Source organism: Bufo gargarizans, chromosome 7 (genome assembly GCF_014858855.1).
Source record: "Bufo gargarizans isolate SCDJY-AF-19 chromosome 7, ASM1485885v1, whole genome shotgun sequence".
NCBI lineage: Eukaryota > Metazoa > Chordata > Amphibia > Anura > Bufonidae > Bufo > Bufo gargarizans.
The window spans coordinates 173887301-173911214 of record NC_058086.1 but is presented as its reverse complement, the minus strand read 5'-3'; the positions used below and the strand labels follow the sequence as shown (position 1 = coordinate 173911214).

The following is a 23914-nucleotide window of genomic DNA, read 5'->3' as shown; positions in this document are numbered from 1 at the left end:
AACTGCTGAAGGATTTCTTGTACAGGCATACAGCTTGACCTAGGTTGTAAACGGCACAAAAGACAAATGCCGGTCCTGCGCCGATCCTGTGGACTGTAGGACTCATCCTCATCTAGAACAAAAGCAGAGGAATAAATGTCATCAATATGGACGTCATGAAGATCTGAGAATACAGAACAGCAGAGGCCGCAGGTGGTGTAATTATACAGGGGCAGTAATACATAAGAATAGTCACCAGGGCGCGTCATTGTATTTATACACATCTCTTGACTTCAAGTGATGTCCCCTCTGTATTACTAGTCCTGAGACATCAGTATATAAACTTACCGAAACTACGGCGGTCACAATGGTCCCAATGCAGCCCATCCATGCAACGACATAGAGGATTCTCTGGCAGATGATATGTCGCCTCTCTGATTGTTCAGACCGGATGATCATGAACCGGTACATGATGGAAGCGTTGCCAGCTCCTGAAATAGACAATACATGGGATCAGCCGGGAACGTCCATAGACACTTGTGATAACCTCCAGGACTCAGTAATGATTATAATCTCCAGTGATGGCCGCCGCTCAGCAGTGAATAGTGCTTAGGGAGAAAACGTCATCACTGAGGCTGGAGCCGCTGATCTCCTCATGATGTTGTCTCTCTAAATCCACTTACCAAAAATGGCAGATATTAGGAAGACCACTGTAAAGACCACCGATTCGGGGAATACTCGTCCCGTGTCACTGAGAAAGAAAGCAAAATATTGGGTGTTATTAGGACACAAACGGCAGCATTGTGTCATGTCTTCTAATAGCAGAGGAGACTTTATTTCCTTCCATTGTAATCATCCTCCATAATATGATCTAATGTCCAGACACAAATAGAAGACAAACAACAATGGGGAAGATATTATGGAGCCGTTGCTCATAGCAACCAGTGAGATTGCAACTCTAAAAAATGATTAAAAAAGAAAAAATTTCTACAAAAAGTAGCTTTTTGCACTCTTAAGCCATTTCCAAAAAGTGGGTGTGGTTTAGGTGGGTTTAGCAGGAGGGGGCGGGCCTCTGCAAACTGGCAAATTTCCACCTAAAATAGTTGGTGCAATTAAAAAAAAATTTTTGTGCATGGGGGTCAGAGATGCTCCTAATTTATTATGAGGCTTGTGCATCTCACTCCAGTGCAGATTAGATGAGGGCCGGGGCATGAAACCTCAGTCTTCATAGATTCCCCCACCCCCAAATGTGATGTTTTCTATACTAACAATTATTAGATGGCGCTTATTAATAATCCACTAATAATAATGTAATAACTTTCCAGGAATAAACTGATAATACGGTAATAACAGTAATAATACTACAGAGGAATCCCGCCCCGTCCCCTCTTACCTGATGTAAGGATATTTTACATGGCCTGGGATGACAGTCAAGGCAATCAGGGCACAGAGGCCCGATAGCGTCCATATGACCCAGAGGAAAAGCAAGAATGCCAAACCCCGGATCTCCATGGCGCAAAGTCAATTATTCGCTAAGCGAAAGCAAGGATTTGCTAAGCAAAAGCACAAGCCGATCTGTCTCTCTCTATATCCAGAGAAAATCTGGCTGAGATAATGTCAGGCAGTGGTTTTCTAAGGCTCAGAACTCGGTGATGTCACTAGCTTCTGTGACATCATCACACCTTCCGCAATCTTATTGGTCCTTGCTAGTTTATTTCATTTCATTGGTTCTCCCTTCATTGTGACATCATCTTATATACTTGAATCTGATTGGTCCTCAGTAGCTTTCTGAGATGTGATTGGTGCTTCAACCTCCATACATGCCTGGATCTGATTGGTTCTCCGTATTTTCGAAATTTATGCCTATGTTGCTGAGATGTTACTGGCTTTTCAAGTCTACTGAATAGAGAAGAAATTCTACTTTTATACATGTGTACCATATCACAACAGAATGAGTAAAACTGGGTATGGACCCTCACCCATGTGAGCCCCTCTGCCTACAATGTGTAGGGAATGAAGGGGCCATGAAAGGTGTCTCTATTCTGCTGACCATTTCAGGAGGGAAGATATCACCTCTCACTGCTCTGCGCTCCTATCCAAATTATTCCTGCTTGTAAACTTGAAAATTGAGTTTTATAGACGTTTTTGGTCAATTATTGATAATGCAATTCCAAAATGATATGGAGTATCCATTTAAGGTAGTTGTCTCACACTAGTTGCCCTGTAATACTTTTGCAGCGGTGGACGCAGCAGAGTATATGGTTTCCTAGTCATATACTTTGCAGTAATGTTAATGTAATCCATTGACATGACAGGTCAGTCAGAGTTACAGGGACGCTCTGATTTGTCTAGTAGAAGGGGTCTTGAGCAGAAGTCCCCCTCTATGATGTTCGGATATGGCATATGGGTAGTGCTGTCCCAATGAGCCCACACTGGAGATACACCCATGATCTTCGGCTCCTGTCTCGTCTTTGCTACAGAACGATTTTGACGTTATTTGGTAATGAAGGTTTTTGATTGATTACAAAGGGAATTGAGGACACATTGGAGAACCGTGGATTGTTGTGCAAAACAATGAAGACCTCCTTGGGGCTCATCTCCATACAGGGGGTCCAGCCATAGCCTAGCTCTATATACACATACAGATACAGATTGCTGGAGGACACAGATGGAAATGATTTGTTACAAACATTACAGATGTGCCAACCCGGGTCTCCCCCATCTGAATCTACTGAAGATGGTCCCATAGTCTTATACTAATTTTATGTTTCATCATAGACTTTTCATATCAGTAGAATAGGCCAATATGTCTAAGGCTGAGTTCACACCAGCGTTCAGCCTTTCCGTTCTCCTGCTCCGTTATAGGAGCAGGAGAACGGAAAGGACGGATTGGGCACATAACTGAGGCGAACGCAGCCTACGGATCCCATAGACTATAATGGGGTCCGTTAGGTTTACGCTCAGAAGATGATTTTGGAGCGGTACTGCATGCAGGACTTTTGTCTCCGCTCCAAAATCATCTTCTGAGCCTAAACCTAACGGACCCCATTATAGTCTATGGGGTCCGTAGGCTCAGTTATGTGCCCAATCCGTCCTTTCCGTTCTCCTGCTCCTATAACGGAGCAGGAGAACGGAAAGGCTGAACGCTGGTGTGAACGAAGCCTAAAGCGTACCTGTTATATTAGATGTGCATGTAAATATATTGTAATATATATAATTGTAATATATATTTTTTGAGGACACTGACATCTACCTGAATACTTGTAAAATAATTCAGAGGCTCACCCTTCCTACACTATGGATAAATTGAAGGTTCTCTACCAAATAGCCTGCCCACTGCCAACTAGTGTACAATAGAAATTATAAATTGATTAATAGACACACCTCCACCTGGACTATTAGTATCAACCAATTATATAGTTAAAATATTTTATTATACAATATAACAATTATAAATGGTACCAGAAGGGCCCTTTCTGAATCAATAAAAGACAATAAAAAATAATATAAAAAAATGAAAACCATAAAAACGTGTACTTATTGTTATCCCCTATTAATTGTAGGACAATGTATCAATCTCTTGCCTTGATGATAGATCTTAGATATTAGATATAATGTGCTGTCAAAAAAGGTATTAGATGTAGTCCCAATATGGATGTTCCATTATTATAATGTACTTTGTAGGATTTAAGGGTTATAGCAGTGTATCTTATATTGTTTTAACGAGTTTCGAAATGTTACAAAGGAGGAAATCCAGAACTTAATTATGGCCACTGAGGAAGGAGCTAGAACTTAAATTCCAGTTCAATGCACAGCCTTGTGGGTTTCAGAGCTTCTAATCTCCTTCTCACTGGAATATTCTGGTAGCTACCGTATTTTTCGCCGTATAAGACGCACTTTTTCCCCCCCCCAAAAGTGGGGGGAAAGTAGCAGTGCGTCTTATACGGCGAATGCTGCTGATTTTGCGAGTTTTCAGTGATACACCCGCCGGGAGGAGGGGCTGGGGGCCGGCATCTGCTTTTATAATAACACCGGGGCCCGTGCAGTGACTGTATTCTACTACACGGGCCCCGCTCACTGTATAATCGTATCTCTAATAGTAAATTGTTATGTACATAATCGCATAATGAGCGCTGTGTATTACTTACAACTACAAGCACTCGCCGAGAGGAGGGAGGAGGCAGGCTGGGAGGACGGACGCTGGCAGTGTGAGTCATACATCACGCGCCTGCGCCGCCCACTTTATGAATGAAGCAGGCGGCGTGGGCGCATGACGTATGAATCACGCTGCCAGCGCCTGTCCTCCCGGCCTGCCTCCTCCCTCCTCTCTGCTACCTACCGAGCGGCGAGCGCTTGTAGTTGTAAGTAATACACAGCGCTCATTATGCGATTATGTACATAACAATTAACTATTAGAGATACAATTATACAGTGAGCGGGGCCCGTGTAGTAGAATACAGTCACTGCACGGGCCCCGCTGTCATTATAAAACAAGATGCCGACCCCCAGCCCTGTATTGAGGGTCATTCTCTACAGGGACACTTATGGAGGGGATCTGTGGATGACACATATCATAAGATGCTATATTTGTGTCATCCACAGATCCCCCCCATAACTGTCATACACAGATCCTCATAACAGTGCCATCCAGAGAGCCCAATAAGAGCCACCCACAGATCCCCCATAAGTGTCACCCACAGATCCCCCATAAGTGTCACCCACAGATCCCCCATAACAGTGCGTCACCCACAGATCCCCCATAACAGTGCCATCCACAGACCACAATTAGTTCAAAACCCACCAAAAGCACACCTTTTGGTTCAAAATATTCTTTTTCCTATTTTCCTCCTCAAAAACCTAGGTGCGTCTTATAGGCCGGTGCGTCTTATACAGCGAAAAATACGGTAAGTTGCTTCCTTGGTTCTCAGAAACAGAGGTTCTCTGAACTTGGGCCTAGCTCTGAGTAGCTCGCACGTATAGGTTTTACTGTTCCTCAACCAAAAGTAGACTTGAACTAATCAGGGGAGTGGATCCAGGTCCATCACCCTGGAAATTTGACACAGTGAGCCATTTTACTGCATATTCCTGGGAGGAAGTTGGGTAGAGGGCTTGCAGACAGCCTGGATCAGCCAATCAGTGGGCAGCAGGCAAGGAAATGCCTGTCAAGAAAAAAAATGGGGGTTAGTCAGCACATCTAAATGCGCAGGTTACACGTCTCCATGGCTGAAAGCACAAAAAGCAAAAACAAACATAATGCAACAGCACTCTGCAAACACAAATAATACAGTAAATACAATAGTGCCATACTCACTATAGAAAATGATCTGTTGAAATCAGAATAAACCTTTCCTGTTTTTAGTCAATTAGGATTATTATAATTATTATTATTTGCCAAATGCCAGAATAATGAGAGCAAGAGAATGTTTTAAGGCATTTTTTATTACTTTCTGCAAAGTCAAGTTTACATACATTTCATTACTCTTTGGTACCATTGTATGACTTGGGTCAAACATTTTGAATATCCTTCCACAAGCTTCTCAGAATAGTTGGTCGGAATTTGGGCCCATTACTCCTGACAAAACTGGTGTAACTGAGCCATGTTTGTTGGTCGCCTTGCTCGCGCCTGCCTTTTTAGCTTTGCCAATAAATTTTCAATAGGATTGAGATCAGGGCTTTGTGATGGCCACTCCAAAACATTGTCTTTGTTATCCTTAAGCCACTTTGTAACCAGTTTGGCAGTATGCTTGTGGTCATTGTCCATTTGGAAGACCCATTTCCGACCAAGCTTTAACTTCCTGGCTGATGTCCTGAGATGTTGCTTCAGTATTTTCACATAATCTTCTTTCCTCATGATGCCATCTATTTTGTGAAGTGCACCAGTCCCTCCTGCAGCAAAACAACCCCACAACATGATGCTGCCGCCCCCGTGTTTCACAGTTGGGATGGTGTTCTCAGGCTTCCAAGCTTCTCCCTTTTTCATCCAAACATAACGATGGTCATTATGGCCAAAAAGTTCAACTTTAGTTTCGACAGACCACAGGACATAAATATCTTGGTCAAATGCCAACTTTGTATAAAAAAATTGGAAAAGTTGTCTTTTGCCAAGATATTTCTCTCACCCAGCATGGTTATATGTAAAATGACACCCCAAAACACATTCCCCAACTTCTCCTGAGTACGGCGATACCAGATGTGTGACACTTTATTGCAGCCTAGGTGGGCAAAGGGGCCCACATTCCAAAGAGCACCTTTAGGATTTCGCAGGCCATTTTTTACACATTTTGATTGCAAACTACTTCTCACGCATATGGGCCCCTAGAATGCCAGGGCAGTATAACTACGCCAAGTGACCCCATTTTGGAAAGAAGACACCCCAAGGTATTCAGTGAGGGGCACGGCGAGTTCCTAGAATTTTTTATTTTTTGTCGCAAGTTAGTGGAATATGAGACTTTGTAAGAAAAAAAATAAAAAATCATCATTTTCCGCTAACTTGTGACAAAAAATAAAAAGTTCTATGAACTCACTATGCCCATCAGCGAATACCTTAGGGTGTCTACTTTCCGAAATGGGGTAATTTGTGGGGGTTTTCTACTGTCTGGGCATTGTAGAACCTCAGGAAACATGACAGGTGCTCAGAAAGTCAGAGCTGCTTCAAAAAGCGGAAATTCACATTTTTGTACCATAGTTTGTAAACGCTATAACTTTTACCCAAACCTTTTTTTTTTGCCCAAACATTTTTTTTTTATCAAAGACATGTAGAACAATAAATTTAGCGAAAAATTTATATATGGATGTCGTTTTTTTTGCAAAATGTTACAGCTGAAAGTGAAAAATTTCATTTTTTTGCAAAAAAATCGTTAAATTTCGATTAAAAACAAAAAAAGTAAAAATGTCAGCAGCAATGAAATACCACCAAATGAAAGCTCTATTAGTGAGAAGAAAAGGAGGTAAAATTCATTTGGGTGGTAAGTTGCATGACCGAGCGATAAACGGTCAAAGTAGTGTAGTGCAGAATTGTAAAAAGTGGCCTGGTCATTAAGGTGTTTCAGCTAGGGGGGTTGAAGTGGTTAAGAATAGAAGAATATTGGTCAATACAGATAATAAAGGCGTAGTTTTTGCAATCAATACGCTATCATCTAAGTGCGAATTAGTAGTCAAATTGCTGAGGCATTTCGTTCTTTGTTGCTTGAAGCTTAATATTTGGGTTAAGGTGAAGTATGTTCAAGGTAAATTTTATAATTTGGCGGATTCTCTGTCTCGTTTCCAGTTTGCCAGATTCCGGGAGCTAGCACCAGGAGCGGAGTTGGAGGGGTCGCCGTGCCCTCAACATCTTTGGGACCTATTATGGGATTGATATCAGAATCAATCAGACAGTCGGTGGCTAATAAAACATGGGCTGCGTATGCAGCCGCATGGCGGGACTGGGTTTTATTTTCTAATACTTTGCCCGATGATGTGGATGACCTTGATTGTGGTATGTTATTTGTAGCTAGTTTATTTAAAAGGAACTTATCATTTTCATCAGTCGCTAGAACAATAGCAGGGATTTCCTTTTTTCTTAAAATGGCAGGTAGGAAGCCGTTAGCGGCTTATTTTCCGATTAAACAAATGATGAAAGATTACCGTAATTTTTTTTTTCGTGTGTAGATAATAGGAGGCCAATTTCAGTTGAGTTATTGGGGAAGTTATATGAAATTTTGTCTGAAATTTGTTTTGATAGTTTTGAGGTTTTGCTTTTCAGGACTAGTTTTATTTTAGCATTTTTTGCAGCGTTAAGGATAAGTGAATTGGTGTCTGCTGGTCGTATAGTATGTTCTGGGTTGAAAATGGATGAAGTGGTGTTAAAGGCTAGTTTTGTTGAAATTTTGTTGAAACGGTCAAAGACGGATCAATATGGGAGGGGCAGAATTATAAGACTGAACGAGTGGGTGGGTTCTTCATTGTGTCCAGTGGGCATAGTTCGTGCTTGGCTGGAAGTTCGCCCGTCTGCTCCGCCTCCTTTTTTAATTCATAAGGATGGTTTCCCCTTAAATAAATTTCAATTTAGTGCTGTACTTAAAAAATGCTTGGCGGCACTTGGGCTGAGTTCATTAAAAATTTCTTCACATTCCTTTATAATTGGTGCAGCAACGGAGGCGGCTAGGTTTGGGTTAGATGATGCTATCATCAGAAGGATAGGTCGTTGGGATTCGGATAGAGCTAGATTGTATGTTAGGCCTGATTTATTATAACCAGACTTCATTATTTTATATCTTTTCAGGGAGTCAGATAATTGTTTGGATTTTGGGCCATTCGTATATATTCTGGGCCCAGAAGAGAGCAGAGAAGAGAACGTATACTGAAAACGTATCTTTTGATGGCTCATCCTTGCAGGTTTTTTGGCAGGGTATTAGAGGAATGGGATGGAGCGGTGTTTTACGTGAGGTTCATAAGTTATGCACTAGCCGCCCTCATCCAAATATTGAAATTTTTCATGTGGGAGGGAACGATTTAGGCAAAATCAAGACGTGTAGTTTATTATGGGAAATGAAGAGGGATCTGTCACTGTTGAGATGCATGTTGCCAGACACTGTTTTGTTTTTTTCTGAAATACTGCCTCGCTTGGTACGGTCTTTTAAAGAGCAGTCATTCTGTGAAAAAATTTGTAAAAGGGTTAATAGAGCCATGTGCAAGTTCATGCCCCTGCTGGGTGGGTTCTCTTACAGGCATATTGATCTGGAAGGATGGGAGATAGGTCTTTTTAGGTCGGACAATGTGCACCTATCTGAAATTGGAATTGACATTTTTAATTTAGGTTTGCAGGGCGCTACTGAGAAAGGGCTGCAATGCTTGTGGGGGGCCTCGCCGCGTGTGGGATTTATCGCTCAGCTACAGCTGAGTGGATTGTGGTTTTTAATGGTTAATTGACGGAGTTTTGATGGTTAAATTATTTATTTATTTATTTATGCTAATTTATTGAGTAATAAGTTGATGGTAGTTTATTTGTAACCCATAATAAAGCATTGCGGCCTTTTCATCCAACTTGGAGTTTGTGTGTTTTTTTTATTATATCTAGGTATTGTGCCTCCATGCTTCCAGACCCTCAAGACATTGACTGGGCAATAGTGGCTCAAACAGCACTGTTTCCTCGCCAGGCCAGGAACCAACATTACACCGAATCTCACATGATTTCCCTTTCAGGACCCTAATGCTTTGACTACCTGTATATATGCTACGTACCAACTCATTATCTTTACTCATGGGTGACAATACAAGACCCACCAAAGCATTTGCTTTACATTTTCTTACATGTAATGCCTCACTTAATAGTATGGTGACACTACTTTGATCAGAGTTACCACTGTCAGCATTTTCTTTAATCAATTCTTCAATTGCATTAAACCCTATAATTGGGGTAAAGGGGCAATGTTGGCTAACTAACATGGGTACAACCATAGTTACCTTTCCTCTATATTTCTCAATTTTTAGTTCAAGCTCAACCCATCCATCATAAGGTATAACAGACCCATTTGCCGCTTTAATTGTTAAGCATTCGTTTTCTCCTAACAATTTCCCAATAGGCTGTACTGTAGCATGCTGCTGGTATTGTTTTATCCAGCTTGCAGCCACAATACTGATTTGGGACCCTGTGTCAACAAGTGCTTTTGTGGACGCACCTCCCAAACTGCAAGTCAGCAAGCATTTATCCCCTATCAGCCTGGCTACTTTCCTCCTGTCCCCACTCTTTGGTTGGAAGGGCATTTCACTAAGCTTTGTGACTGTCTGGGACTTGTCTTGAGAACTGATCACTGGTTGTCCCTCACCTGTGACCATTCCTTGTTTCCCGAGAACCTTTTCTGTTTCATGCAGCCACGTGCACTGTGACCTTCCTGACCACATTTAAAACAATGCCAACATTTTCCTCTCCCCTCATGCACACATTGCTTACATTTAGGCACAGTCTTGGGTTTAACACTGCCATTCACTACCTTCACCGGCCCATGTTCATTCTTTTGTATTGCCCCTGCCTGTAGCAGCAATTGTACATTCTTTGTGAGAGCAGCAACTTGTGTTGTCAACTCTACCAGAGAGGGTTGATTGTCACCTGGTGTATGGCTTCTCCTCCATCCTGTGTCTGGATGACATTGGCAGTAGTCAGCCTGGATCTGCCACTTAATCTGGCTTGCCTCTCTGCTTCTATTCTGGCTAGCTTGGTAACTATTCCTAGCAGCACATCATCATTGTAGATAAGTCAGAAATATATAGCTTAATCTCTCTTCTAATGTCACTATATTTCTCACTTAACCCCTGATATAACATGTGAAGAAACACTCCTTGTACCAAATTCTTGTCATAGGTAATTTCAGCACCAACTTGTTGAGAAGACCACAAAACTTTCTGTTTTAGCCCCATAATTCTGAACACAAACTGCTGCGGAGTTTCTTTATCATGCTGTTTAGCGTTCATCAGTTCCTGAAACAAGTCAGTGCTGCTCCTGTCCTGAAGATGCGAGCGCAGGAACCTTTTCAGCTCTGCTACAGAAAGATCCTCCTTGTTTACCAGCATCTCCTTAAAAGTTCCTGGTTTCACAGTTTTCAGCACAGTTCTGATGATTTCTGACTCAGAGTATCTTTCTTGTATACCTTCATCAATCTGTCTACATACACTGCTATATGTCAGTTCAGAGTCCCAGTCTGAAATTTGCCCACCATGAACTTTAAACTCCTTCCTTGGCAGGTAAGCTGCTAAGTCCTTTAATGTAAACCCACTTTCTGCCATTTGCCCTGTCCTGTCCTTTGTGTGAGTTGTGCTGTGCTCTCTGTTCACACTTCCATGTGGAGTGTCAGAGTGTCTTTCTCCTAGCAAGGACTCAGCCAGTTCTTTTATCTGAAGCAGGTATGCCTTACCACGGTCCTCCATGCTGTACACCGCTTCTCCCTGTAAATGTCCCAGGATGTACTCACAGATCTCCTGCTCACTTGCACCTGTAGCTTGGGGAACTTCTTTTCCAGCATCTCCCTGAATCTGTACAGAAAGTGAGTGCAACTGATCCTCAGACAATGTGTGCAGCAGCTTCTGGATCTGCCACTGCAGCTTCTTCACTGATGCTGCGTCCACCATCTTAGACCCTGTATAGCTTGCTTGAAGCCTTCCCTCACTCCCTTTACTGTAATGGCAGCCTTCTCACTCTGTGACTGTCTTGCACGATAATTACATATCCCGGACGAGCCCCCAAATGTTACCCACGTTCGTGGTGGTAGTGCAGACTAGTGCCCCGATGCAGCCGACAGCGTCTGTTTTAACAGAGGAGAGACACGACATGTGGCTCAGTTGATGTCCATCTTTAATATGAGCTAGTGATGTCCGGATCATGAACGAATCGTTCTTTTGAACCGATTCAGTTCACTGATCCGGAAGAGTCAGTTCCTCTGACTGAGTCGATCCGAATGAAACGGCTCAGTCAGATCAGCAGCAGGCAGTGTAATAGGAGCCTCCAGTGGACGCTAGCCCCGCCCCTCCCCGTTATCCAACCAATCAGAGGCAGCCAGCACTGACTCCCAGCACAGGGGGAGTCGCAGGGACTCAGAGAATCGTCTGAGTCTATTAGTTAAAAGAATCGAATGAGTCAGAGACTCATTTGATTCTTTTGAGTTAAAAGAACCGTGAGTCACCGAGTCCCTGCCAGGCTCCCTGCTCTGCGGCTCCCTGTAAGTCCGTCCGGGGGGAAGGGGGGAGGGGGGGGGGCATTAATCTAGCATGTAGCAGAGCAGGAGGTCTGGTAGGGACTCGGTGACACGATTCTTTTAACTAAAACTCTCAGACAATTATCACAGTCTGCTTCACTGCAGCAGAGCTGTGTTTGCCAGGAGCCAGTCCCTCCTGACCTTCGGTTCACTTGAGAGCCGACTCAGCAAGTGAACCAAAGATTCGATGAGCTGAGCATGCGCATTGATCTTCAGTTCACTTGCCTCTGCCGGCTCATGAAGTGAACCGAAGATCCGATTCATGAATCGGTTAATTTGAATGAGCGGATTCAAATGAACCGATTCATTTGAAAGATCCGAACTTCCCATCACTAATATGAGCATCAGGCCCTAACTCTCCTCAACTAGTGTAATCATGTTAGAGCTCCCTCTAGTGACAGCCTTATGTTTTTGTGCTGTTGGGAAGTCTGAATTTAACCCTGTTACATTACCATTCTAGTCATTACTGCATACATGATTTCTGCTAATAAAATATAAAATGTCAAATACCCTGATATCTAAAACTGTGACACTGTCCAGAATACAGCACAAGATATCGCTTTACAGGCCTCATTCCTATAACTTGTATATAGTGACATATGGGCCACTGACGAGTGTTATATACCTATATTGCCAAATGGTCCTTCTGTCTTCTCCACCATTTATTTATTTGTAATTGTGATATTCAAAGTATTTGGTGCTCCTAATACCTCTAGAGATGAGCGAATTTCCGCTTATGAAATTCGTTCACACTTGATTTGTTTGTAAAAGGTGAATTGCGTTATAGATTCCGTTATCACGGACTATAACATAATTCTATGACGAAATGCCTTTAGAGGCATCCCGTTATTCATTCTGTCATAATAGAAGTCTATGGCCTGCATAACGGATCCATTTGCAGCCCATAGACTTCTATTATGACGGAATGAATAAAGGAATGCCTCTAAAGGCATACCGTCATAGAATTGCATTATGGTCCGTGGTAACTGAATCTATAACGCAATTCTGCTTTTACCAGTAAACGAATCACAAACGAATTTCATAAGCGGGAATTCGCTCATCTCTAAATACCACCTTCCAGAGCTTGGTCTGATCACCCCAATGATGTTCCCCGCTCTTTTATGGGTACCATTAGTTCCAATACATTTCCTACAATAAAGAGGCTCGGACACATTGTTAGCTACCTCATGTATTGACTCATTTATTAATAGGCCAGTGGTTTTGAAATGGCCCTGATGATGGTGAACCCCCAACTCATCCTTCAACACTCAGGAGAGGAAAAACCCCCTAGTGGGGGAAACCTCCAGGGAACCATGGCTGAAGGACTGCCCTTCCCCTGGGCAAGGGGGTAAAAGCCATCATTTGAGATGAGGTAGCTATGGAAAGTCCGGGTAATTGTCACATCCAGTATTTGGAAATTCTGCTAGATGTTGAATCCAGAAAATCCGGTAAATGTCAAATCCGGTATTAGGAAAGTCCGGTAAAATGTCACATCCAGTATTGAGGACAGAGACCAAGCCTGGAATCTGCCTCTTGATACAGAAAATTCATGTCCAGCAATCTCATGATGGTTTCAGTTGTCTTGGCGCTCCACCCCTTGAATCTTATTGGGGGTTTTCAGGGTCCTGGGTCTTTTCTCTCAGGCCAATGGAGACACCTTCTCGGGACAACGTTAAAGACAAACGCTGAGAAAAAAGAAGACCGTTAATTATAAAACAGCTCTATATAATATATTACTTCTCTGAAATGTTTCTGGAGCACATTAGACCTTCACACGGCATCTACTCACCTGGAAATCTGTATAGTTCGTTAGTTGGTGTATTATCAGGCCAAGGAATCCAGTCCACTCGGCCACCATGCCTGTCCTGGTGTAGATCTGCAGAAGACAAAATAGAGGATTAGTGCCTGGCGGTACTCACCAGGGACTCTATATGGAGTGAGATGGGAAGATGGAGGTGAGATAGGAGCTTTTATATTACTGTTACACAGGAAAGATGTAGATTATACAAGACGGTGAAAAGTTGCATGAACTCACCTCTTCACATCGGCCAGTACATAGCTGGAAGAAGCCGATGGTCATACACACAGAAACTGGAAGGACGTGTTAAGGACAAGTAACAGAATTAATTCTATTATTATAGTGTTTCCTATACTGTGATGTCTGATCTGTGCTACAATGGGGTCAGAGGAAGCGAATAATCTTAGTTGCCAACAGTCCCAAATTTGCCAAAATGTTTCCAAATTTTCAGAGACAATCTCTCTGTAAATTTGGGTTGTCCTGGGCCGAAAATGAGTGGGGCTTAGTTAACTCCACCAATGAGTGAGCGTGACCTGACAATTTAAGGGGGCGGGTAGCTTGACCCAAATTTACTAACGGCAGCAATGATGGTAAGTACGTATGTGTAAGTGTATCCAGCACACAACATGGCACTGTACCAGTCAGCTATAAGAGGATACAGGTCAGCAGGGCCACAATGGGCACAAAGGTTGATGCCAATCTAATGTGGCATAGGCGGCGACTGCTGAAGGATTTCTTGTACAGGCATACAGCTTGACCTAGGTTGTAAACGGCACAAAAGACAAATGCCGGTCCTGCGCCGATCCTGTGGACTGTAGGACTCATCCTCATCTAGAACAAAAGCAGAGGAATAAATGTCATCAATATGGACGTCATGAAGATCTGAGAATACAGAACAGCAGAGGCCGCAGGTGGTGTAATTATACAGGGGCAGTAATACATAAGAATAGTCACTATGGCGCGTCATTGTATTTATACACATCTCTTGACTTCAAGCAATGTCCCCTCTGTATTACTAGTCCTGAGACATCTGTATATAAACTTACCGAAACTATGGCGGTCACAATGGTCCCAATGCAGCCCATCCATGCAACGACATAGAGGATTCTCTGGCAGATGATATGTCGCCTCTCTGATTGTTCAGACCGGATGATCATGAACCGGTACATGATGGAAGCGTTGCCAGCTCCTGAAATAGACAATACATGGGATCAGCCGGGAACGTCCATAGACACTTGTGATAACCTCCAGGACTCAGTGATGATTATAATCTCCAGTGATGGCCGCCGCTCAGCAGTGAATAGTGCTTAGGGAGAAAACGTCATCACTGAGGCTGGAGCCGCTGATCTCCTCATGATGTTGTCTCTCTAAATCCACTTACCAAAAATGGCAGATATTAAGAAGACCACTGTAAAGACCACCGATTCGGGGAATGCTCGTCCCGTGTCACTGAGAAAGAAAGCAAAATATTGGGTGTTATTAGGACACAAACGGCAGCAGGATTGTGTTATGTCTTCTAATAGCAGAGGAGCCTTTATTTCCTTCCATTGTAATCATCCTCCATAATATGATCTAATGTCCAGACACAAATAGAAGACAAACAACAATGGGGAAGATATTATGGAGCCGTTGCTCATAGCAACCAGTGAGATTGCAACTCTAAAAAATGATTAAGAAAGATACATTTTCTACAAAAAGTAGCTTTTTGCACTCTTAAGCCATTTCCAAAAAGTGGGTGTGGTTTAGGTGGGTTTAGCAGGAGGGGGCGGGCCTCTGCAAACTGGCAAATTTCCACCTGAAATATTTGGTGCAATTTAAAAAAAAAGTGCATCTCACTCCAGTGCAGATTAGATGAGGGCCGGGGCATGAAACCTCAGTCTTCATAGATTCCCCCACCCCCAAATGTGATGTTTTCTATACTAACAATTATTAGCTGGCGCTTATTAATAATCCACTAATAATAATGTAATAACTTTCCAGGAATAAACTGATAATACGGTAATAACAGTAATGATACTACAGAGGAATCCCGCCCCGTCCCCTCTTACCTGATGTAAGGATATTTTACATGGCCTGGGATGACAGTCAAGGCAATCAGGGCACAGAGGCCCGATAGCGTCCATATGACCCAGAGGAAAAGCAAGAATGCCAAACCCCGGATCTCCATGGCGCAAAGTCAATTATTCGCTAAGCGAAAGCAAGGATTTGCTAAGCAAAAGCACAAGCCGATCTGTCTCTCTCTATATCTAGAGAAAATCTGGCTAAGATAATGTCAGGCAGTGGTTTTCTAAGGCTCAGAACTCGGTGATGTCACTAGCTTCTATGACATCATCACACCTTCCGCAATCTTATTGGTCCTCGCTAGTTTATTTCATTTCATTGGTTCTCCCTTCATTGTGACATCATCTTATATACTTGAATCTGATTGGTCCTCAGTAGCTTCTGCGATGTGATTGGTGCTTCAACCTCCATACATGCCTCGATCTGATTGGTCCTCCGTATTTTCGAAATTTATGCCTATGCTGCTGAGATGTTACTGGCTTTTCAAGTCTACTGAATAGAGAAGAAATTCTACTTTTATACATGTGTACCATATCACAACAGAATGAGTAAAACTGGGTATGGACCCTGCACCCATGTGAGCCCCTCTGCCTACAATGTGTAGGGAATGAAGGGGCCATGAAAGGTGTCTCTATTCTGCTGACCGTTTCAGGAGGGAAGATATCACCTCTCACTGCTCTGCGCTCCTATCCAAATTATTCCTGCTTGTAAACTTAAAAATTGAGTTTTATAGACGTTTTTGGTCAATTATTGATAATGCGATTCCAAAATTATATGGAGTATCCATTTAAGGTAGTTGTCTCACACTAGTTGCCCTGTAATACTTTTGCAGCGGTGGACGCAGCAGAGTATATGGTTTCCTAGTCATATACTTTGCAGTAATGTTAATGTAATCCATTGACAAGACAGGTCAGTCAGAGTTACAGGGACGCTCTGATTTGTCTAGTAGAAGGGGTCTTGAGCAGAAGTCCCCATCTATGATGTTCAGATATGGCATATGGGTAGTGCTGTCCCAATGAGCCCACACTGGAGATACACCCATGATCTTCGGCTACAGAGTGATTTTGACGTTATTTGGTAATGAAATGGCAAATGTGAAATTTTCCTTTTTTTGATTGATTACAAAGGGAATTGAGGACAAATTGGAGAACCGTGGATTGTTGTGCAAAACAATGAAGACCTCCTTGGGGCTCATCTCCATACAGGGGGTCCAGCCATAGCCTAGCTCTATATACACATACAGATACAGATTGCTGGAGGACACAGATGTTAAGAACATTACAGATGGACAAGTGCAACCCCCGGGTCTCCCCCATCTGAATCTACTGCAGAAGGTCCCATAGTCTTATACTAATTTTATGTTTCATCATAGACTTTTTATATCAACAGTAGAATAGGCCAATATGTCTAAGATGTGCATGTAAATATACTGGAATATATACAATTGTAATATATATTTTTTGAGGACACTGACATCTTCCTGAATACTTGTAAAATAATTCAGAGGCTCACCCTTCCTACACTATGGATAAATTGATTAATAGACACACCTCCACCTGGACTATTAGTATCAACCAATTATATAGTTAAAATATTTTATTATACAATATAACAATTATAAATGGTACCAGAAGGGCCCTTTCTGAATAAATAAAAGACAATAAAAAATAATTAAAAAAAATGAAAAACATAAAAAACGTGTACTTATTGTTATCCCCTACTAATTGTAGGACAATGTATCAATCTCTTGCCTTGATGATAGATCTTAGATATAATGTGCTGTCAAAAAAGGTATTAGATATAGTCCCAATATGGATGTTCCATTAGTATAATACACCTTGTAGGATTTAAGGGTTATAGCAGTGTATCTTATATTGTTTTAACGAGTTTCAAACATGTTACAAAGGAGGAAATCCAGAACTTAATTATGGCCACTGAGGAAGGAGCTAAAACTTAAATTCCAGTTCAATGCACAGCCTTGTGGGTTTCAGAGCTTCTAATCTCCTTCTCACTGGAATATTCTGGTAGCTAAGTTTCTTCCTTGGTTCTCTGAACTTGGGCCTAGCTCTGAGTAGCTCGCACGTGTAGGTTTTACTGTTCCTCAACCAAAAGTAGACTTGAACTAATCAGGGGAGTGGATCCAGGTCCATCACCCTGGAAATTTGACACAGTGAGCCATTTTACTGCATATTCCTGGGAGGAAGTTGGGTGGAGGGCTTGCAGACAGCCTGGATCAGTTAATCAGTGGGCAGCAGGCAAGGAAATGCCTGTCAAGAAAAAAAATGGGGGTTAGTCAGCACATCTAAATGCGCAGGTTACACGTCTCCATGGCTGAAAGCACAAAAAGCAAAAACAAACATAATGCAACAGCACTCTGCAAACACAAATAATACAGTAAATACAATAGTGCCATACTCACTATAGAAAATGTACTAGTGTTGAAATCAGAATAAACCTTTCCTGTTTTTGGTCAATTAGGATTATTATAATTATTATTATTGGTGCCAAATGCCAGAATAATGAGAGCGAGAATGTTTTAAGGCATTTTTTATTACTTTCTGCAAAGTCAAGTTTACATACATTTCATTACTCTTTGGTACCATTGCCTTTAAACTGTATGACTTGGGTCAAACGTTTTGGATATCCTTCCACAAGCTTCTCACAATAGTTGGTTGGAATTTGGGCCCATTACTCCTGACAAAACTGGTGTAACTGAGCCATGTTTGTTGGTCGCCTTGCTCGCACCTGCCTTTTTAGCTTTGCCCATAAATTTTCAATAGGATTGAGATCAGGGCTTTGTGATGGCCACTCCAAAACATTGTCTTTGTTATCCTTAAGCCACTTTGTAACCAGTTTGGCAGTATGCTTGTGGTCATTGTCCATTTGGAAGACCCATTTCCGACCAAGCTTTAACTTCCTGGCTGATGTCCTGAGATGTTGCTTCAGTATTTCCACATAATCTTCTTTCCTCATGATGCCATCTATTTTGTAAAGTGCACCAGTCCCTCCTGCAGCAAAACAACCCCACAACATGATGCTGCCGCCCCCGTGTTTCACAGTTGGGATGGTGTTCTCAGGCTTCCAAGCTTCTCCCTTTTTCATCCAAACGTAACGATGGTCATTATGGCCAAAAAGTTCAATTTTAGTTTCAACAGACCACAGGACATGGCTCCAAAAATGTAGGTCTTTGTTCCTGTGTGCGTTTGCAAAACTTAATCTAGCTTTTTTATGTTTCTTTTGGAGTAATGGCTTCTTCCTGGCAGAGTGGCCTTTCAGCCCATATTGATACAGTACTTGTTTCACTGTGGTTACTGACACAATCTTACCAGCTTCCGCCATCATCTTCACAAGGTCTTTTGTTTTTGTTCTTGGGTTGATATGCACATGGTGGTCCAAAGCACATTCATCTCTGGGACACAGAACCCGTCTCCTTCCTGAGCGGCATGATGGCTGGACATTCCCATCTTGTTTGTACTTCCATATAATTGTTTGTACAGATGAACGAGGTGCCTTCAGGTATCTTGAAATGGCACCCAAAGTTGAGCCAGACTTGTGCAAGTCCACAATTCTCTTCCTGATATCTTGGCTGATTTCTTTAGACTTTCCCATGATGCTACACAAAGAAGCTGTGTGTTTCAGGTGTGCACTTGAAAGCATCCACAGGTGTGTCTCTAATTAACTCAGATGTTGCCAACAAACCTAACAGAAGCTTCCAAACACATGGCATCATCATATGGGCAGTCCAGAATTGTTTAAAGGCATAGTAATCTTAGTGTATGTAAACCTTTTGAAATTGCAGAAAGTAATAAAAATGCCTTAAAACATTCTCTCTCTCATTATTCTGGCATTTGGCAAATAATAATTATGGTAATCCTAATTGACCAAAAACAGGAAAGGTTTATTCTCATTTCATGTCAGATATTGAGAAAAACATGCATGTGTGTCTTTTTATATAGTGTATGTCAACTTCTGGTTTCAACTGTAAATGTGTGATTCTTGGCAAATTCATTTTGTTCAAAATTACTTGTACCTGTCCATGACAAGGCGATCTCTTTAGGACAGGGACCTACACTAAATGCTACCTACTCGGGTGTCCATCTGGCCTCCATTAAGTTCAGGTAATGCAGGTTCCACACGCGCTGAGCGCACTCTGTATTTTACCTTTCCTGCTGCCGAATGGCTTCCATTCAATTCAGGAAGAGCAGGCTACAGCATTGCTCCTCCAGCATGCCCCATACAACCGTACTAGTTACTAACCTAGGCATGCATAGCAGTAGACGAGATCGGCACAGTGCGCATGACGGTCCTGCGGCCAGCGGACTTCCCTCTGTCTCCAAGGAGATCAGACGCCGGTGACGTCAGCCCGTGCCGTACGCGACGCGTGGCTGCCCTTGCCGCCGCCGGACTCGGGAGACGGGCGGAAGTAGTTACAGCAGCGGCCGGAAGTGACGCGCCATGCGCCAGCGTCGCCCATCTCGTCGTAGTCGACACATGTGATCCCAAACGCCCCATTTCATTGGACAACATATATCAATATAAACTGGTCATTTAGCCCCATTAATTTACTCCTCCTGAGGACGCAGAACGGCGAAACGTACGTCGGGGAGATCCAGAGCCCTATTCCTTGACCCCTCTTGACTGGTTCCACATTTCATCTTACGGTTAGTAGCTTCAGATTTCAGTTCCACCCATCAGCATTTTGTCCACTGCCCAGGTGTCGGTCTCTTTCATACAGTTAGACGGGTGTTTGCTTCTAGTCAATAGTTTCTAGTGCACCCCAGATACAATTCCCAATTGAGTCCACCATTGTGCAGTGTTTAGACCTAGATGATCCCTTTCCATGAGAATAGTCACTTTATATAAATCGGCTCTGTAGCTATTAGTTAGCTTCACTTTTATGGCTTGGTACAACTTTTACAAAATATTGTTATAAGTGATGTAATCATGTTCATTCTGATTTTCTAATAAAGACTATATAAATTTTAAAATGATATGGGATTCTTAGTACTCATTTATTAAAGGTGTTCATTGATATTTCTGAGTACCCCAGTAACAGCATAGTTACTACTTTCTGACCGTCTAGGTATTTTTCAGCTTTATACTTGCAGTAATTCTGCCTGTGGGACAAACAGGTTTTTAGGGGTGCACAAACGACCAATGGAGTCAGACACAAATGCCTGTACAGAACCAGCAGAACATCATTTTGTGTTGAGGTGTTAAAGGGTTATTCCCATCGCCAGGATATGCCCTCAATGTCTGGTAGGAACGGGTCCCACCTCTTGGACCTGCACCTATACTTAGAACGGAGCCTGCGAAGTACAGGAGGGCGCACTGCGCTTGAGCAGCCGCCCTCCATTCATTTTTATGGGTGTGCCGAAAATAGGCGAGTGCTGGCTCGGCAATTTTTTTCGTAAACTCTATGTAAGTGAATAGAGGGCGGCTGCTCATGCGCAGGAAGTGCCTGCGCAGTATACAATTCTGTACTTTGTGGGCTCCAAAAAGTATAGGTGCATCATTAAGAGGCGGGACCCGCACCTATCAGACATTGGGGGCATATCTTAGAGATATGCCCCAATGTCCAAGATGGGGATAACACCTTTCATGAGGGTGACATGGAGGTCACTTCTGAGTCTGTCACTGAGCCTTGGAGCCAGGAGTCACATTATTCCTCCTGCTTTTTCTCCTTGCAGCCCCAGAGAATCCTTTCTTTTCTTTTTTTTTTTCAGTCTCTTTTTATTAAAGGGTCTGTCTCACTTCAGTAAGTGGCATTTATCATGTGGAGAAAGTTAATACAAGACACTTACTAATGTATTGTTATTATCAATATTGCTTCCTCTGCTGGCTGGATTCATTTTTCTATCACATTATACACGGCTCGTTTCCATGGTTACAGACCACCCTGCAATCCATCAGTGGTGGTCGTGTTTGCACACTATAGGAAAAAGCATCAGCCTCTATGGTGGCCGGGACCATGGGAGCGCACATAGGCTGGTGCTTTTTCCTATATTGTGCAAGCACGACCACCACTGGTGGATTGCAGGGTGGTCTGTAACCATGGAAACGAGCAGTGTATAATGTGATAGAAAAATGAATACAGCCAACAAAGAAATGAATATGGACAATCACAATACATTAGTAAGTGTCTTGTATTGACTTTCTCTACATGATAAATGCCTCTTACTGAAGTGAGACATCCTCTTTAGGCCTCTTTCACACTTGCGTTGTTGGGATCCGGCGTGCAATTCCGTTGCCGGAGGTGCCCGCCGGATCCGTAACACCGCAAGTGAACTGAAAGCATTTGAAGACTGATCAGTCTTCAAAATGCGTTCAGTGTTACTATGGCAGCGAGGACACTATTAAAGTCCTGGTTGCCATGGTAGTGGTGGGGAGCGGGGGAGCAGTATGCTTGCCGCCCGTGCGGCTCCCGGGATGGCGTCGGGGCGCCCCATGCGCATGGATCGCGTGATCCATGCACGTGGGGTGCCCTGGGGGCCGCGCGGACTGTGGGTGTGCTGCTCCCCACTACACTTTACCATGGTAGACAGGACTTTAGCGTCCCGGCAGCCATGGTAACCATTCAGAAAAAGCTGAACGTCGGATCCGGTAATGCGCCCAAACGACGTTTAGCTTAATTCCGGATCTGGCCTTGCGGCAAGTGTTCAAGATTTTTGGCCGGAGCAAAAAGCGCAGCATGCTGCAGTATTTTCTCCGGCCCAAAAAACGTTCCGGTCCGGAACTGAAGACATCCTGATGCATCCTGAACGGATTTCTCTCCATTCAGAATGCATTAGGATAATCCTGATCAGGATTCTTCCGGCATAGAACCCCGACGACGGAACTGTATGCCGGAAGACAAGAACGCAGGTGTGAAAGAGCCCTTAATTATTGCATTGAAAAAACAATGGAGGCACACAAAGTGCAGAATGATAGGGGCATGGCCTGAATGGGCTTTGCACCTCATGGTGCCATTAAAACATGTTTTTTTGTGGTGTTTCTACACCCCCCTTGTTTCTTTTTCTTATGATTTTCCTCAGGTTAAGTGAGCCGGTTAGATACTGGACAGCTTCAGGATTGGTCAATTACCTTATGGGTCAGCGTTTCTATTGGTGAAATCTGTTGCTGTCCGGTTGCTGGGCTAGTTGCTATTTTTATCTCGATGCTGGATTGGTTAGCAGGGAGCTGTGGCGGGAATTTCGGCTATTTATGGAGGCATTTTACCTGTGAAGAGCAGTCGACGCGTCAAGAGCCAAGAAGAAGCTTGTCCCACCCTCCCTCCCTGCAATTTTGTCGAGGTCTTTGTTTTATTTTGGGGGGGGGGGGGGGGGGGGGCTTAGTCGCTCAGAATTCTGGGTGGACTTAAATTATTTCAGTAACGGATTTTAATATTTATTCAATATGAATTTTATATTGGTTTGAAAATGGTTGAGTTATGTAACCCCCAAGAATTTAATAAAGACCGCGGCCTTTTCATCCATATTGAGGTTTGTCTTATTTATTTATTATATAAGGTTTTATTGTTGAATATGGCACCATGACATTTTTCAGTACATAAATGAAGTGTGTTACATTTTGAACCAATTTTCTTGAAAATCTTCATATACTTCAGGGGTATTGTGAGAGTACTAGATAACTCTGGGGTTATAACTAAATGCAACAATTTTTGACTCCATACCCAGATCATGTCCCAAACTCTTGTGGGGTGCTGTAAGTAGCTCAAGAAGATGTTCGGGTATAAAGTGAATATCGGGATAGGCAGGAAAGGGGGTCGGGTATCACGATGCTCAACTCTCTCACTATTTGAAAGACCAAAGTGCGGTGGCGGAATCTGAACCCAGAGAAATCTTTCAATGGTGTCCTCTCCATCTTAGTGGGCGCCTTCTTTTTACCTAAGAAGAGAAAACAAAACCCCACAATGCCCTACAGCAGATAGTCTCCAGTAGTATGGTAGTATATAGTATCCCCATCACCAATAGTCTGGTGGTATATAGTATCCCAGTGGCGTACACACACAATCGGTGCGAAACTGATCCATGGGGCCCCCTCCCCGTCACAGCCCCCCCAACTTGCCTCCACTGCCCCTCCCCACTACTGCTTTATAGTGCCCACTGACAGGCAGGGCCGGCGCCACCCATAAGCAAGATACGCCACCGCGTAGAGCACACTCTTGCTGGAGACGCCGGCACCGCCTCCTGGCTAATTTATTTACTTCACTTGCCTCTGTGTAATCTCGCACAGGCGCACTGCCAGAGTGGGGATCCGTGGATGACACGCGTGGGGATCCGTGGATGACACGCGTGGGGATCCGTGGATGACACGCGTGGGGATCCGTGGATGACACGCGTGGGGATCCGTG

The 23914-nt window shown here is 43.2% G+C and overlaps 1 protein-coding gene across 1 annotated transcript; it reads right to left on the bottom strand.

Moving 5' to 3' along the window:
* Positions 1-12892: 12892 nt before the first annotated feature.
* On the bottom strand, positions 12893-15842 carry LOC122944038 (DNA damage-regulated autophagy modulator protein 1-like). The gene is made up of 7 exons (XM_044302238.1): positions 15549-15842; positions 14882-14949; positions 14547-14689; positions 14160-14331; positions 13738-13793; positions 13492-13578; positions 12893-13387 (listed from the first exon to the last, which is right to left on the bottom strand). Exons 1-7 carry the CDS (start codon positions 15665-15667, stop codon positions 13307-13309), a joined length of 726 nt encoding a protein of 241 aa, XP_044158173.1. The 5' UTR covers positions 15668-15842; the 3' UTR covers positions 12893-13306.
* Positions 15843-23914: the final 8072 nt, after the last annotated feature.